Genomic DNA, 16,665 nt, shown 5'->3' with positions numbered 1-16,665 from the left:
AGTAGCCCTTCACCTTCAGATATTCCTTCCAGATTATCACTGCAGAGGGAAAAGCGCAAGGTTTTATCAGGTTTACCATGGAGTTTGTTTTCATCAACAGGGACATCTCCTTGCCCACCATCCGCAAGCTGCATATTTAAGACCTGGGGAGCAGGAGAAAGAAACAAGCCTTCCTTAAAATAGTCTATTTTTCGTATAATTAAATAGCCAACAAAACACTGGACACATTTTTTGCACTGCTTTCACTAGAAGTTAATGGCACAATCAAACATCTAGCACTCCACTTGAAAAAAAGACAGCTATGTCCAAAGTCAGAGGCTGGAGAAAATGTAACCAAGACGTGAACATAAGGCAAGTCCTGGTAATAATGGAGCCACCAGCTCTCTCTTCACCCCAGCAGACTAATATAACATGGAAACTGGTCGTTACGAGGCTGCAAAAGGAGATAATCCAAACTATCAGGCAAGGCACCAAAGATGAAAGCAGAAGCTGTGCTACAGCTGGTGAAAGAAGAGGCTGCCTTACCCTAAGCAACGTAAGTCTGAAAACATTCACGGCAACGTGACCACAGCTCCACCCTCACAAGAGGCTGGGCCTGTGCGTTTCAAGTCTGAGCTGCCAAAAACATCGGGATCAGTGTTCCAGTTCTGTCATTCACCTGCACCACTTGATCCAAAGGACAAAATATGCAGAGAGATAATTGAGTCAGCTTCTTCAGGCTCAGAAACAACAGCCCAGGTTTGCTCTGAGGCATGCTAGATGACAAAGCCTCTTCATAAATCTGCCAGGTTCATTTTTCCTGTCTTAATACACTGCTTTTCACACCTTGCAGATATACAAAGTGAGGAAAAAAAAATATCTAACAAAACAAAATTTGAAAGTTACAAGCCTCAAGTTCAGTAAAATAAGGCAAGGATTTTCATTCCCGTGCTAGATTTATTATCAAAACTTAGCGTCACAAATTCATTGTTCTGTTATTAGAGGACACAGAGGCTGTACTTTTCAAAATATCTGTACTTTTCAAAATTTCTGCATACCTCATTTTCTGACATCATTCCTGGAGTAATCTGTGGACCTGTTCCCAAAGAAATCACCAGCACTTCTTCTGGCTGAACTTCTGGGATAGTCTCCTGGGAGGATCCTTCATGATCTCCGTGCTGATCCATCAGAATATTTGATCTACTTCTGCTGCGAGTTGCTAAGAAAATATTTTGAAATACCAACATTAGAAAGCTTTTCCTTGTTTAAGGAGGAAAAAGAGATAATACAATGCAAATACAGAACCGCAATGTTTTGAATTAGGAATGTGCATACTAAATAAACTTACAAAATGCAGACATATTGAACATTGACAGATGGAACTGCTGTTTAAATTTGAGTACTACACTGTGAAAAAGCAAACTTTCAACATAAAAGTTTAGAGAAACAAGGTATACTATGTCCTGTGTGCATACACAAGTTCAGTGTACTCCAATCACAGAAAGACCTTTAATAAATTATATGAGAAAATTAAGAGGTTTGTTACCGATTAAAAAAGTCTAGGTTTCTGTGGTTTAAAACTCTTAATTCGTTTAGAATTTTTTTTTCTCCTAAAAAGCAGGAAAATCTTATTCTAACAGATGTCTCAAACCCCAGACACACAATTCAACATCAGGTGGTTTACTTTGATGATTTTGCAACCCTTTATTAGTCTTTTCAAGTAGCCTCATATTCCCCTGATTGCCAAAGTAAACCAAAGGCATGCTTAAGTCATGTGTTACACATTTCACAGAGAAGAATGGAAAGAGGGCATTACCCACCAAAAGGGGTTACTAGAGTTATATGAGCTGAAAGATTGGTTGCAGAAGTATCCCAGGCAGTAATGGCTGCCAATTGCTGTCCTGGATTTCGAAAGCATTAAAATGAAACAAAAGAAATAAAAAATTTGAGCAAAACCTACTTTGTATCATAAAATAAATGCTGTTGTGCCACTACTTTATAGGCATAAGACCAGAACCATTCAGAGGCAGAGTTAAAACAACATGGGATAGGTTTAGTTTGGGGTTAGTTTTGTGGGGGTTTTTGCCACTTAGTGAGCTCTACATATTTTCACCCTGTTGCACACTAACACCAAATCTCTCAAACAAACAAAAATATCCCCTGTGGTCACATTCATGTAAACATACGCCAAAGGAGTGTACCACACTTCCTATTTAAAAAAAAAATATTACTGAAATGGACAAGTTCAAGACCTGGAAATCCTCTTCAAAAAAAGGACAAAACTGCAAACATCAAACTGCAGTACGATACACTAACAATTGGAATTAGACTGGGCAAGTAATGGAGAAAGAAGAAAGCTCTTCTTCTCAGCACATATTCTAAAAGTTCTGCTCTTCCTTTTTCATCCTCTTCTGCATTTGCTCTCTTCCAAGACACAACAATTTAAAACTTACTCTATCCCACTAATTAAATGTCATCACTTCTATCTTACCACTTTTCTAAACAATCTTCCCTCCTTGATCTGCTTCCCATCTTCAAATTTTCCCTTTATCACCACTGCATGTAACATGGCTACCAAACACTCCAGCATTTTTCTCAAGTTCAACAGAGAGTGATGAAGCTCACCATACTTGCATCAGAAAGTAAGGAAGCTACCTGGCTTTCTATGCAAAAGAAAATCCTTCACCACCTACAGAGAAAAAGTAGGAACTGAAGGTGTAGTCCAAGAATAGCCCCAAGAGACGACTGAAATAACAGCACAGAAAATCTACCAAGGTATCAGAAATCATGCAAGAAGTCTGCTTGCTCTCCTTACCTATTGGTAATCGATTTTTTTTGTTAGCTGGAGTAGTTGCAGGAGAAAGTTGTGGGGTATTATATGGAGTCATTTCAAGGCTGCTGCTTTTCCCTGGTTTGTTCTGGGGTAAGTTTGCCAGCAAGTTTTCCAAAGCCATCCGATCTTCCTTAAGTTGATCACTTGACATTACATTCCGCATAAAGCCAACCTAAAAATGTACAATTAGTGTTGGTAAGAATGGCAGGGTAAACTATCAGCTGTGTCTACCCTATCTGTAAACATATGGCGTCAAGTTTATACTACTTCTTTTTAAGACCTCATGATATTACCAGAGTAGTTAGCTGGCTGTATGTCATGTAAACCACTGTTCTGCTCAATCCCTCCAGCAGGTTAACAGAAGACATTGGAGGAGTTTCAACTGCACGCCCATCAATAACTACGTCCAGGAAAGCAGCAACACAGCTCTGCAAAGAGAATAAACAGTTTTTGAATGACAGACCATCTACTAGAAGTTACAACAAGAGTTAAGTAGCTTACATAACAATATCAGTTTTGCTTCCTACTTTTAAAATCTTAAGATAAAATACCATGTATCATTAAAATCACTGAAGAGCAAGCAAGGAAAGCATGCAGTTAGTTTTAGTGTTTCCTTCGTTTCTCTTCTGCATTCAAAAGTGTTACTTACTTAAGTGACGCCTTACAATTTTTAAAAAAATGGAAGTGTTTTATGGCAATTAAACTGCCCCTTGCTGAAGAATCTGGTGAGTGCAGACTAAAAGTGAAACAGGGAAGCAACACACAATACCACTTTCTAACCTGATTTAATGTTACTTATATAATAAACATGTAACTTTGTATGATGACTGTGTAATAATTATAATCATCAGAAACCTGGAAGTTACACAAGCAAATCAGCAGGTTTTTAAACATAAGATAATACATCACAGATCATTAGCTTCACTGTTCCTCTGATGAAGCTAATTTCAGTATTGCTATGGACTATTCATACTAACAAAGGAAAAGCTGAACAAAAAAAGCAAAACTACGCAAAAAAGGAAAACAAGTTACTTGTACTAACAAATTACCTGGTGTTAAACCAGATTTCATACAAAAGTTGTCTTCAGATCAAAGTGTTTTCTTTTGGTTCAGCGGAAAAAAACAGAGATGGTAATTCAGCATTTCAGTTTAAAAGGTAACTTCCTTCAATTTCTTTTTTGTAAATTTCTTTTAAGAAGTGTTATGTAAGGGTGGAAGCAAGAATCCCTGACCCTTAATTCTAGTACTTAAGATTTTGTTCCCAGCTTTGTGCAGGATTTAATCTGCTTTTCAGTACATATAACTTGGAAGTTAAACACTTAGTAAGTCCTTTGCAATGTCTGAAAAAAAGAGCCTGCAAAAGAATGAAGTACACACAGGAGCCATAGCTTTTTTTAGCCTGGATTCTTACCTTGTCAAATTTAGCAAGGTTGCTCTTCATGCGTGGATCTCCCTCTTCAGAACCTGTCATTGCCAATTGCTGCAGAAGTCTCCCAACCTGAAATGAAAAAGAAGTATGAAGAATAAGCATTTCAAACCAACATCATGATAGACCTGATTATAAAAAAAAATAGTTAAAAAAACTCCTCGGTTCTTATTCTTTTCCTAATTAATACTCCAATAAATACTTTTGATTGAATGGACAGAGTCTTGTACTTGCTTTCAGGGCAGAAAAAAATGCAAGAAACTTTATCAAAAAAAGTAGTCATTGCATTTAACAAGAAAATCTGCACACCCAATATGCTATGAGCATCCATACTTCCCCCCTTCCCAGGAACAAAGTGTGTTTTGTTTTTACAGTACACCAGAATTGAGTTGAATCTAGGTCATCTTAAACTCAGAGATTTTTAAAGGCTGTATGTATTTTACTAAGAATATGCTGGAGGAAAAAAAATAGCGAGAGGGTTAACCCTTTTTTCAGAGTATATAATCCTTATTAATCTTCAACTGCACAACAACTTTCGGTTTTAAAGAGTCACCATCTGCAAGCTCTGCTACAACATGCAGGCAGTGATACAGGAGAGGATTGCTAACGTATTTCAGAAAAACACTGGCAAGTAACAGCCTAGTCAGTAAAAGTCACTAGAACGATTATACTGTGAGAAACACTCACTGTCCTCACTGTCCAGTTTATAGACAACATTAAAAAGTAGGCTTTTGTTACTTGTGCGGGGAATATTCTCAGACAGGTGTTGCTTAATACCTTCAGACTACACGTCTACATACTGTCATTAAATTGCCCAAGTACTTGCACAAAGACAAAAATTTGCCATGAGGACTGGGGAATACTCTAAGGTTTAATGAAAGGGCAGATAGCCACCCACCAGAAACACTGGTCATTACTGCCAGGCAACAAGGTTCTTTCAGCAAAATATTTCATTATTTTGTGCAACACCTGACATAATATTTAACACAAGCGAGAACAGCACAACATTCCTTTTCACACATTCCAGTATTCATCTTACAATCACTTTTAGACTTCAGTTTCCATCCCTTATAATAGCTTTTAAAATACATTCGCAACTCCTCTAAGAGATAAAGGAATATGCGCTATCAATTTTTAAGCCAATATTTTAAGCAAACAAACTTTAGAGCATGCTTTTTCAACAACGATTAACACAAATATTTTGTTAGCATTCACCTTTAGGTAAGAGGGACAGTACCTTTACTGTAGCAACATCCACTAGAAAGTGGGAAAAAAAAGGTCAAGAACATTTCTCGTAAGACTACTTTAAAGTGAGTCATACCTGCATCAGATTAAATCTTGCCACCTCATTTATAGGAGCATCAGAAATTATCCCATACTGTTCTGGATTAACAATTGCAGGACAGATGAAACACGCTAGAAGAAGATCTGTGCACATTGCTCTGACCTCCCCAACCTCCAGCCTGTCTACACACGACAGCGTTTTGTACATTTGTGACACAATCCATCTCAAGCTGTGAGGAAAACAGTACGTGTTTTGTTTGAGATAGCCAATGAATTTGTTCACCAAGGTCACCAGCTTGGCCTCATTAGAGTCAACCATCTCTTGGACTCTTTGCTTGAACTTTTCTGTGCCTTTTTCTCCAAACAACTTTTCCTGTTGTACTGGGGAGAATCTCTCAATTAATTTGTTTGGATCAGTTTCCAAGTGGTCTTCATCTTCGACCAGAAGCTGCATGATTGGCTCATGTAAAGTTGCAGTAAGAAAAAGTTTTGCAGAAAAGAGTCCTTCAGAGAAGAGTTTGAATAAGATGCTGAATGCACAGGTGCCTCGTCTCAACAGCCGCCTAGGGTTGTCACTTTCCTTGAGTTCAAATTCAATCAAGTACCGGAGGACCTGGAGGAGGTAGCTCTCATCCTCCTGCATGATGCAGTTGCCATAAATGGAGGTGAAGACCGTGTGAATGACGCTCTGAGTGTTGTCCTGGTTGAGCTTCTCTCCAGCAACCAGACAGGATGCAATAAGCCTAGGGTTCTCTCTCAATCTGTTTAGGAATTCTCCATAAGCAGTCTCCTGAAATCCCAACTGCTTATATCCGTCCACAAACTGCGTGTCCTCCAAGATTTTAGCATGCTGGCAACATTCAGCAGGAGAAGCTTCAGCACTTTAAAGAAAAACATTGAAACAGTTTAAGTAAATCTCAAGCAAACTTCATAAAAGATGTTACATGGTCAATCTATTAACAAGACTACCACCAAGGAAAAAAGTCTTTACATACAGTTAATAAAAATGATTTGCAAATTCAGGAATAAGAAGAGTTTGTTCCCATAAATGACAAACAGAAGCCAAACACATATATGAAAAAAAAAGGTAGCTTAAACAGCCAACAAATAACTTTCAGGTGAGTCAGATCCCCTAGTTGAGATTTGCTTTAAAACCTTACTATTTTTATGATTAGTACAGCAAAGGACTTCAGATACTAAGTGTAAAAAATCTGATGGATTTGCTGCAATTCACAGAGGTTTAGGAGCTTGTTCTTCCCAGGACCACCCCACCCTCCCAAGTCACCTTGTTATGATAAGTCTGTCCAAGTTAATCCTTTGCTGCTTGGAAATCCATGCCGTGCGGTACAGCTTTTCAGCTGTCTTCAATACATCTGCATTGAGCCTTTGAATAAGTTGCTTTTCTGAGTTTACATACAGCCGTTCCTGCTTGAGGTGATGAGCCAGCGTGTGTATATCTAGCTTCACCATCTTGGGCAGCAAGTGGGTTACACAGTACTCACTAAAAAGAAGAAAGAAAAAGAAGCAGGTGAATTTCAACAGGTAGGGAATAAGTTCTGCCAGCCCCAATGAAGCAATAAGCAGGTCATAAACTCACACTTAGCAGTAAATACTGCTGATGCCCCTTCCATGTCAGCATAGTAATACCTTCTCTCAAATCCACAGCCCACCCACTTAATGACTGAGCCACTCTTTCTTAATGCAAAGTTTCCTAATTACCAACTTCATTAACCCCTTGTTCTGTCAGCACATCAGGGACACCTGCAAATGGTATTTTCAACTCACACTCATGAACTGAAATAGTAATACAGTACAGCGCTACAGAACTCCTGCACCATGCCTCCAATACACAAGGTAAGAAACTGGCTATTACTTGGAGAGATGTGGCCCTGGCTACAGCTTAGGTGACCAGCTCAGGGAGATGAAGAGGAGTCCCATTCCAACTCACTGTCTTGTGAATTGGCAAAAAGATTTCTGTACTTAATACTTTGCCTGAAAGCATGTCCACATAACACAGCCCTATCCAAGTACAGTTATGTCTGGCCTGTTAAAACAAATGCCCTCTCTAACCTGTGCATAAAAAACACCAAGCTCCCAATATTGGTCTTTTCTGCTAAAAAAAAAATAAAAATAATAATATTACTGATTTTAAAAGATATTATAAAATCAAGACTTATCAACACCCAGATACGGCAGAAGTTGGAAATATAGCTGAAGACTTTGCTCAACAGTAGAATTCATTCAGAAAAAAAATCCTCAAATATTTCAATTCAGAAGAATATTTCTTTGGACTATGATCAACAAATATTGTTTTAAAGACAGAAAAACTGAAACAACTGTGGGCTTTCATAGCACATCAGGAACGAAAATCTACACAAACTACTGTTATGTCTCAATCTAACATCAGCTCTAACTTCATAATTAGAAAACATCTTGGTTACCAGTTAGATAAACCAAGAGTACCACACCATTCAAAACAAGTTCAAGGAGCTAATCCATCTAAAAATTAACTCTACAGAAGAAAAAAAAAAACATCAACTGTGTTAATGGTAACAAGGGAAGGGGCAGAATCATGCAGATCAGATGATGTTTCCATGGAATTAATGATAAACTGCTTTATGTCTTCTTCCCCACCAGAACTAACAGTCATACTAGTTAATTTGGGAAGAAAAAGGGTTTGATCCAGATATTGTCTATAACAGCTGTCTGTCAGTTATATTGGTAATGGACACAGGTCAGAGCTGTCACAGGATCTGGCAATGAACCCCTCAAAGCCATACTACAGTTAAATGTAAAACTTACTTCCCACAACCTGTAGCAACTCTAGAGAAGCCTTGCTTCACAAAACCATTTAATCCATCCTTGAGAAACCACAAATAATGTATCATACACCAGCCTAATGGTCTGCCCTTTAGTGTTTTAAAGATCTGTGGTTCACTGCCCAGCCTAGCAGGAGATGATCTTCTCTGAAGAATACAGATTAGCTCCCTAATTAGGCACAGGTTTTACATTTGTTGGGTTTTTTTCAGTGTGTGGAGAAAGCCTGATAACCAGGTGCACTGACAGCCATCACTGTTCCTTGTGTGTGTAAGTTCCTTCATCTGTAGTTTTAACCCCACAACCAAAACCCTAGCAGAGACGAAAAGAGATGCTGTCACAAGTCTTTATGCATGAAATATTGCAGTCTTATTACACCTGATGGTTTAAAGACCATTCCTAGCAGATACAGACAACTGTGTATCTAATGCTCTCTCAAAAACAAAACCCAAAACCCCAAAAACGACACACTCAAAAAAAACAACCCAAAACCCAAACAAAAAAATCCAGCAACTCTAATCAGTGGCTACAGCTCATACATCCAAAGATGAGATCAAGCAAGGAACTTGAAGGATACACTGATTTAGACATTTTTAACTGGGACAGTCTCAGAGAAATGATTAGAAAAAGAAACACTGACATTACTGCCAAAGTTCTTCCAGAAACAAATAACAACTTCTTGCAACAAATTTATTTTTAGCCCCAGAATTTAAGGGCTTGCAAAAAAACCCTGGCATTAAACTTGACACTGCCTGCAAACACAGTAGTAGCTAGTTATCAGACTATGAGCTATTGATACCAGCAAGAAAAAGAAGTTGCATCCATAAAAATACACATACACAAGATGTGCAGAACTATCTTCTGTCTTTTCAGATGCTTTCTGCTGTAAGGCAGTTCTTAACAGTTGCTCGTAGTTTATCAAGCCTTAACAGTTTTAGTTGGCATTTCCCATTTTAAGGTGGCCACCCACAGGCTCCGCATTTCTGGACAGAGAGTTAGTCCAAGCGGCTCTCCTGCTTGTAAGCAAGTTTTGGGAAGGAATAGAGGACCCACATGGGGTACCCCCTATGAACAGCCTTTTGATTTCACCTGTGTCCCTATGCTTTTGCCTTGCCAAATTTCAAAACAAGTTTCTATTTTTGTGTCACTCGTTACAAACACATTTAACAGTAGACAAGCTGATTAAACAGCTTCTGAGGTGTCTTATATACCTAGAAGTGATTTCTCTGTTTCACTTTTTTTTTTTTTTTTTCTGTTACTAGAGAAGATGTTTTCAGCATCAGGGAAGGGCTAAGCACTCTGACAGCTTTCAGCCTCTGAGGAAAGACTGTTCTTTCTCCCCTCGCCCACAGGTGGGAGCAAACTCCAGTCAGCAAGAGAGACAAAGTGGAAACAATATACTTTTTCTGTTAAATTGTGATTATCAAAATAGCCATTAAATTGCTGGTAACCTTTTCTGGAGCTACTGACAAGTAAAAAAAAAATAATATATATATATAAAAATCAGTTAATACTCAGAAAGCAAATAAGACTCCCATACAGGTCAGAGTCCTAATAAGCATGCATATAATCCACCTGTCCAGCAAACAAAATGAACAACAGAAGAGCAGAAAATGTCAGACTACTGCAAAACAATACTGTACCATTTGCAATGCCACCTAAAAAACACCCACAAAGACAGTATGGGCCTCACACATACTCAGAAAGTGAAGTTACCACCTAACATACAAGTGATTTACACATCTCCTTACAACAGAGCATCACAGCCATTAAACAGAGACACTGAAGCACCGAGTAACTGTGAGAAGTTGCACAGTGCTGTGCATTCTGACTTTCTGTAAACTAATTGCCACCATGAACTTCAGGCCCTGTACAAAACAAGGCTCCAAAGACTACCATTACCTGCATCTGCACTTCTAAATATACTGGTCCCATGACTACTTGATAACATCCTATCAATTGGCCACTACCCATGTGTCCATCTTACCTGATCTCTACTGTAGAGCAACAGAACTAATGAAAGCAAGAGAACTGATTTGGAACTGAACCACAGCAGGTTAATAACTACCACTTAAGTCAAGAATGATAAAAATCCACAGGATTTTCCTGTCAATCTGCAGGAAGTCAACTGCACGACAGCAGTTTTTACACTATGCACAGGAAAAAGGGATCAGCAGTTTCCCCATCTTTACAATCCTTCATAAAAATTAGAGTAATGTGATTGCTAGTGACTGCTACTGAAATATACCTCTGTGAAGAGGACCGCCTCATTTACTCTCATTTAGCAGTTTTTACAAATGAATTATTCTGAAGTTGCACAAGTATAGCGAGCAACTTTGTCTTCGCCTTAAGTTTCTGGCAGACATTTCAGAACACTAGAGATGTCAAGCGGCTAGTTTAATACACACAGTACTTCAGCAGGCTTCAGACAGGCTCGAAAGAAAACCTACACCACAGTAAAGAAAACAAAAAAAAACTAGTTAAGCAAGATGCACGTGCTATTACTTTCTTCAGATACCAATACTATTAATGCAGCTGTCTTAAAAGAAGAAACTATTGTACCACTGACACACCTACACAGCATGTGCTGCCCCCCTTTCCAAAAACCTCTTCCCTTCATGATCAGTATGAAAGAACAACAGTTGCATTCTCTGACCAGACCACACAACATTCACTCCCCGCCAGTGTTCAGGACAAGAGCTTTAGAAGCAATTAGCCACAGTTACATATTTGGTAACACACCACAGAAGGCAGCACTAGAGCAGAGTGAGCGGCAGCAGCTTCAACTGATACTAATTCCAGAATGTTGTTTGTCAGATTACCTTATCAGTTTCTGGTAAACAAAAAGGTGCCCATAATTACCCAGTTACCTGGTTTATGACTACCATGCACCATACTGGAAATAATAGATGTCTGTAGGTAGTTGTATAAAGGAGACAGTTTAGGAAATTTAGATATCCAACAATCTGCTGTGGCTGAAGGAACAACAGATATCAGCTCCTGCTATGTGCAAATTATTTTCCAATCCCAGTAATTTCATTTTGCTGTGAAAACATTTCAAATTTTTGGTCAGTTATTTCAAGACTACTTACTAACCTACTGAGAGCTGTGACGCAGTAGGAGAAGCTTGGCACAACAATCCAAACAATTTCACTTCATGATGTTCCACAACATAGGACTTGACAGCATCTAAGGTGTTTTGCCCTGCTGTCAGCATGACATGTTTGTTCAGCACCCCAGACAATCTATGCCTTTGACAAACGCAGGACACAGATTGCTTCCTATACTTGAAAATCCTGGAAAGCACTACATTCAATCTTTAGGTACTGAACTCCATCTTACAAAGTATGTGGCTTTGTATTGCAGCATGCAGAAACAAGTGACATCTCCGTTGAATATTTCTGCAATTCAGTTGACAGAAAAAGAGACTAAGTGAAGTAGTAAATACTGCTAGTACACCACATACTTCTTCCTCCTCCAGCGTTTCCTGCTCAGGGTTATTTGCTCCTCCTGAGTCTCGCTACGCAAGACTCAACTTCCAAAGCAAGTTAGGGCAGATCTAACATAGGCAGGGCAGGGCAAGGCAAAACTGAAATCACTCTGTCTTGCTGAAAATTAATACCTAAGCAAGCTCAAATAGCTTTCATGCTAATTCACCTCAGATGCAGTACCTCCTTCTTCATTAGTATTTATAGTAATAACTAACAAGCCTTATTTCTTTATACGAGCTAACAGCCTATCTCCCAAAGTTGAGCTAAAAAAGTCCATTTTTCAGTAGGACAGCTCACCACAACCTCACTTATCTGCTGAACTCTCACCTTATACCCACCGTCTCAAAACACGTGTACAACATGCAAAATGCATTTCAATTTGCTACAGTTCAACATCTAATCAATATTAATAAGAAACTCATACCTCAAGTTTGTTTCTGCCCAGTGGCTGTTCTACAACTAGCGTTGAACACGCTGTCTATCCTGCAAGATCTATGTGCAAGGAGCACCTCGTTTCTCATGCCTCTCAACAGAACTTACCAGTAATGCACATGATCAGCTGGCTACTAATTACCCATTACAGTATTACCGTGTTGCATAAAATCAACAAAAGCATATAACCATGCTAAAATCTACTCCAATTGCTTGTGATGCTAGAAAGAGGAGTTTCCCTTATGTAAGGAGTTGCACTAATAAACTTCTAGTCAGAAGAAGTGCAGAACTCTGAGCTGCTCAAACTGACAAAAACAACCTGTTCCCAGACCCTTCTCTCGACAGTAGCTCCCTTCCTCACCCTGAAACATCCCATCCACAGGCCACCATGCAGGCTAACTGCTGCTAGAGCACATACTGACAGCGTAAATCCTCCAGGACCTGACAAATCTCACACCAAAACCCTGGTGTGGAGTATCTTAAATATTTTGGAACCCTCCATAGCAGCAGCAGTTTAAAAGTCTGCTTCCCAAGACCACCATCCTGCTACTTTTACAGAGCACAGTATTTCAGTTTTCATGTAGTGCCTGTGCCATTCTCCCCCCTCCATCATCTTTAAATTGCAGCTTCTGCTTGTGGGTCAACTGCACTATCCACAAAAATAGCATTTTACCTATCGGTGGGTGTAGTGTCACATGCTCGGTTTGAGAGCTTAATCGTAACGGCTCTCTCCCTTCAGAGCACGGTATCATGACTTTGCAAGAAAGATACTCGCTCGATCAAGTTCTTCAGCGTGAAGGGGCTGTTAGTAAGAAAAAAGGGAAGTCACGATACTCGCTGAGTTACAAGTTTTAGAACTGCCTAACGCAAAAGCCACGACGGAGATGGCAGCGACGTTGACGCCGAGTCACTTGGGCAGCAACCCGTCACCCAGTCCGGCGGCGGCCGAGCATGGAGGGCCCAGCCAAGGGCTGCAATTTTTCAAATACCTCCACAAACCTCCAGAACTACCGGTTCTCCAGCACTAACATGGCAGGTAGGGCTGGCTCCAGCCGGAGGCGGCTGACGGGGAAAAAAAGACACAGATAAACACTGGAGGAAAAATCTTAGGGCCAACTTCTCTCGGTCTACACACACACGCACACCCCCCGCCATACCCCGCGCACCAGCCTTCCCCCCTGCACAAACCTTCCTCCTGGGAGCTCAACGGGAAGAAACAGCCCACCTACCCACGGTTCAGGGTCCCGCAGCGCTGCCCCCTCGATTCCCTGCAAAACCGACGGGTTTCGTCAGGCCCCGGGCCGGCGGGAGGACTGTGAGGTGGCCTGACCTCGCCTTCCTCCTCCTCCCTGCAACACAGCGAGGGGGGGGGAAGCCAAGCGGTGCTGTGGAGAGGCGGGGGGGGGGGGGGGGCGGGGGGGGGCGGGCACGAGCCTGCCCGTACCCGGCCAGCGCCCCGGCTCCGCCGCCGCCCGGCTCCCGCTGCGGCCCCGAGCCAGGCGCGGCACGGCGCGGCACTGCGCAGGCGGCGGGCGGCGACGGCGACCGCGCTCCTGGGACATGTAGTCCCTCGGCCGGGGCCAGGGGGGGAGCGGGGGGAGCTCCGCTCCACCGCCGGCCCCCCGCTCCCCTCGGCCCTGGCCCATGCCTCCCCTTCAGGCGCTGGAGCCCTCCCTCCAGCCAAACCCCAGCACCGAGCACCCCCCTTCACTACTAAACAGCACCTCAGCCTCTTCCTCACCCCATCCCTATTCAGAGAAAAGCTCTGCCGAGAGAATTCAGAGGGGTGGAGGAGGGCTGGGTGTGGAAAAATCAATCCCCCTCGCACTGGCATTGAGGTAGCTGGTACGTATCTATAGGACATCGCTACATGTATCTGTAGGACACCTATGTATCTATAGGACATCCCCTATACGTATCTATAGGACATCTACATATCTATAGGACATCATTGACAAGCAGGTAAGATATGTCAGCATTGGCTGTTACAGTGGTTCAAAAAAGCACCAGCAAAGTCGTTCACAAGTTATGCCAAGTGCGAAAGTGTTGCTCAGAACAGAGCAATCCAGTCTTGAGCGTAGCGATTGCTTCATTATAAACAGCAACAGACATCGCTCCAGCCTCAGCCGTGATGACTGCAATACAGGCACAGAAGTATTCTCACTTTGCCCTGCATTTCAAGATTCTCAGAAAACAAACAGCTCTCGCCAACGCATGACAGGGCCCGGTACAACCATACAAGAAAACAAGAGGCTCAGGCTGACGGAACATGGTAAAGTCACTGCAACAACCTTGCAACAAAACAATCTGCAGGGACAGGGATAGAGACGAAAACCACAACTCCCAATGCATGTAACTGCTCCTCGCAACACACAAGTCAAATTTATACCCAGTAGAAATACCAGGGAAAACTCAATAGTGGAACATAATTTATTACACGAAAATTTGTCCCAACAGAGGTTTTAAGAAGCCTGTTCTCTGAGGGGAAAGTACTCACAAGTACTATTTGCAGTCTAGGTTGGTTCCACATAGCTCACTTGGAGAAGAGGGATGCCTAGGCACGGTGTGCAACGCCAGTGCTCAGCCGAGGCTCTGAATGGTGCCCAGTGCTGCAAACCCTCCAGGACTGCTGAGTTCCCAGGCTCCCTGTGAAGAAGGGCACAATATCCAGGCTTGATAGTGATTTGAGTGGGAAAGGGACACCTCCTGAGCACCCACAGCTGTTTGATTTTCATTCCCAAGTTATCTGCAAAGCTCTTCCCAGCAGGCAACTGGAAAGAAAAGCCGAACGTTTACACTTTGTATCTCTCGCTCTCCAAAATATTGTCTATGTGCCTTTTTCTTAACTGACACAGTTACTGCCCTGAATTCTCTTCTCTGATAAAAGAGAAAGTCTTATGTAATTGAACTTTTAATATCCAAATAACATTCCAGAAACCACTACGGTAAACTGAAATATAACCAAAAAATGCTCAGCAAGCTCAAAAACACAAGGCACCAGCAAACTGTTATGCCTGGTACCGCACAGCCAGCGGTCATGCTGTATTCCCAACCGCAATACAGAATACCGGCTGTATTTACCACATCACTCCCGCTGGAGAACTGAGGAAAAGCTGAGGGCCTACAAGTATGAAACCGCTCCCCCACCTTGTCTGCAGGAGGTTTCCTAAAAAGAAAAAAAATGCTTATGCCATTTATAGTTCTCAGGACACAGAGGTACACTAGGAGATAATTCTCTTTGAAGGACTAAACTCAATAATTTGCCAGACACCTCAGAATTTTTAAAAGGACAAAATCAAAGTGAATGAAGATATAATTCAATTTTTAAAACGAGAAGCATGAACAGATATAAAGGATGCAAAATATACTTCAAAATAGAAAGAACAGCATCAAGACCAAAATGGCATTTCCAGGTGGGTCTTGAGTAACAACAGTGTTTTACAATGCCTCATTTCATAACCATAAGAAATCCAGGCTGCTGGACCAGGCCCCACTGGCACAAGACATAACTCTTAAAATTTAAGTCATTTACACTTGCAGAACGCTGCCTGAACACAGCGGTGCCTCACTTTGTTTGCAGCCCCTTTTTTTATAGTATGATTACCTGAGATTGTTTTTGTTAAGATTTCAGACCTGGTGTTATATAAAGGTGGACGAGCAACTTTTAATTTCCCATCATATGCTACTCTTCAATCACACAAAACGTTCATTTTTAATTTGGAGTTTTGTAGTATTGATTTTTGCTTTAAGATGTGATTTTAAAAATTAGCACGAAGGTAACAGATGCATGTGTGACCTGCAGAAGTGCAAACCAACAGGCAGCAGCGATGCAGCCAGGCCTGCTACCTACGTAAGGCAGGGGTGATCCGGGAGGCTCACAAACTGCGCCTTCGCCTTCCTGTGGAGCTTCCCAGCCCGCGCAGCCAAGGGGCTGATGTAACACGGTGTAGCGAGTTACAGGAGGGAGGGCACGGTGACTCAATGAGGGGATCCCGGTTCAGACGGTGGCACCTTCCCCGAGAGACCCGCTGGCCCCGCCGGAGCGAAGCCCCTGGCGCCTGGCCAGGGACAGCCCCTGGCTGGGCCCTGCGCCCCTTCACGCACAGGGAAGGCCGCGGCCCCTCGGGGCTGGCCGCCCTTGCTGTCACCCCGCGCCTGGCAGGCGCCGCCGCAGGGCCCTGCCTCCACGTATCTCCCGCGGGGGACCCGGCGGCACTGGCAGGGCCGCTGCGGCCGGGGCGGGAGGCGTCGCGGGGACGCGAGCTGCCGCGACCCCGCAATGGCGGGCTGAGCACCCCCCGGGATCCGTAACCATGGAAACTTCCAGAAGGTGGCCCCCCCCCCCCCCCGGCCCCGGCCCCGGCCCCGGCCCCGGCCCCGGCCCCGGCCTCGCCATGGCGGCC

The 16,665-nt window shown here is 42.4% G+C and overlaps 1 protein-coding gene and 1 long non-coding RNA gene across 8 annotated transcripts in view; both read right to left on the bottom strand.

Moving 5' to 3' along the window:
* Positions 1 to 13,674, bottom strand: part of GAPVD1 (GTPase activating protein and VPS9 domains 1) — a 31,666-nt gene extending 17,992 nt beyond the window's left edge. The window contains exons 1-11 of one of the 6 annotated variants that reach the window (XM_040605798.1): positions 13,492 to 13,674; positions 13,252 to 13,324; positions 12,936 to 13,064; positions 6,808 to 7,023; positions 5,560 to 6,403; positions 4,224 to 4,310; positions 3,106 to 3,240; positions 2,795 to 2,984; positions 1,800 to 1,880; positions 1,038 to 1,198; positions 14 to 143 (exon numbers count right to left, since the gene is read on the bottom strand). In XM_040605798.1, the coding sequence (XP_040461732.1) occupies positions 14 to 143; positions 1,038 to 1,198; positions 1,800 to 1,880; positions 2,795 to 2,984; positions 3,106 to 3,240; positions 4,224 to 4,310; positions 5,560 to 6,403; positions 6,808 to 6,992 (1,813 nt within the window). In that variant the 5' untranslated portion in view covers positions 6,993 to 7,023; positions 12,936 to 13,064; positions 13,252 to 13,324; positions 13,492 to 13,674. Of the gene's footprint in view, positions 1 to 13; positions 144 to 1,037; positions 1,199 to 1,799; positions 1,881 to 2,794; positions 2,985 to 3,105; positions 3,241 to 4,223; positions 4,311 to 5,559; positions 6,404 to 6,807; positions 7,024 to 10,587; positions 10,924 to 12,935; positions 13,065 to 13,251; positions 13,325 to 13,450 lie in introns of those variants that run through there. The other 5 variants (XM_040605799.1, XM_040605797.1, XM_040605796.1 and 2 more) reach the window with 5 other exon arrangements.
* A 1,004-nt stretch (positions 13,675 to 14,678) lies between these two features.
* Positions 14,679 to 16,581, bottom strand: LOC121093841. 2 transcript variants are annotated; one of them, XR_005829654.1, is made up of 3 exons: positions 16,113 to 16,581; positions 15,344 to 15,428; positions 14,679 to 15,033 (listed from the first exon to the last, which is right to left on the bottom strand). It is a non-coding gene; the product is annotated as an uncharacterized LOC121093841 (long non-coding RNA). The 2 variants fall into 2 exon arrangements; XR_005829653.1 differs by lacking the exon at positions 15,344 to 15,428.
* Between the last annotated feature and the right edge of the window lie 84 nt (positions 16,582 to 16,665).

This window comes from Falco naumanni, chromosome 9 (genome assembly GCF_017639655.2).
Source record: "Falco naumanni isolate bFalNau1 chromosome 9, bFalNau1.pat, whole genome shotgun sequence".
In the NCBI taxonomy this organism is placed as follows: Eukaryota; Metazoa; Chordata; class Aves; order Falconiformes; family Falconidae; genus Falco; species Falco naumanni.
The sequence above is the reverse complement of the archived record's forward strand: the minus strand, read 5'-3'. Positions and strand labels throughout refer to the sequence as shown.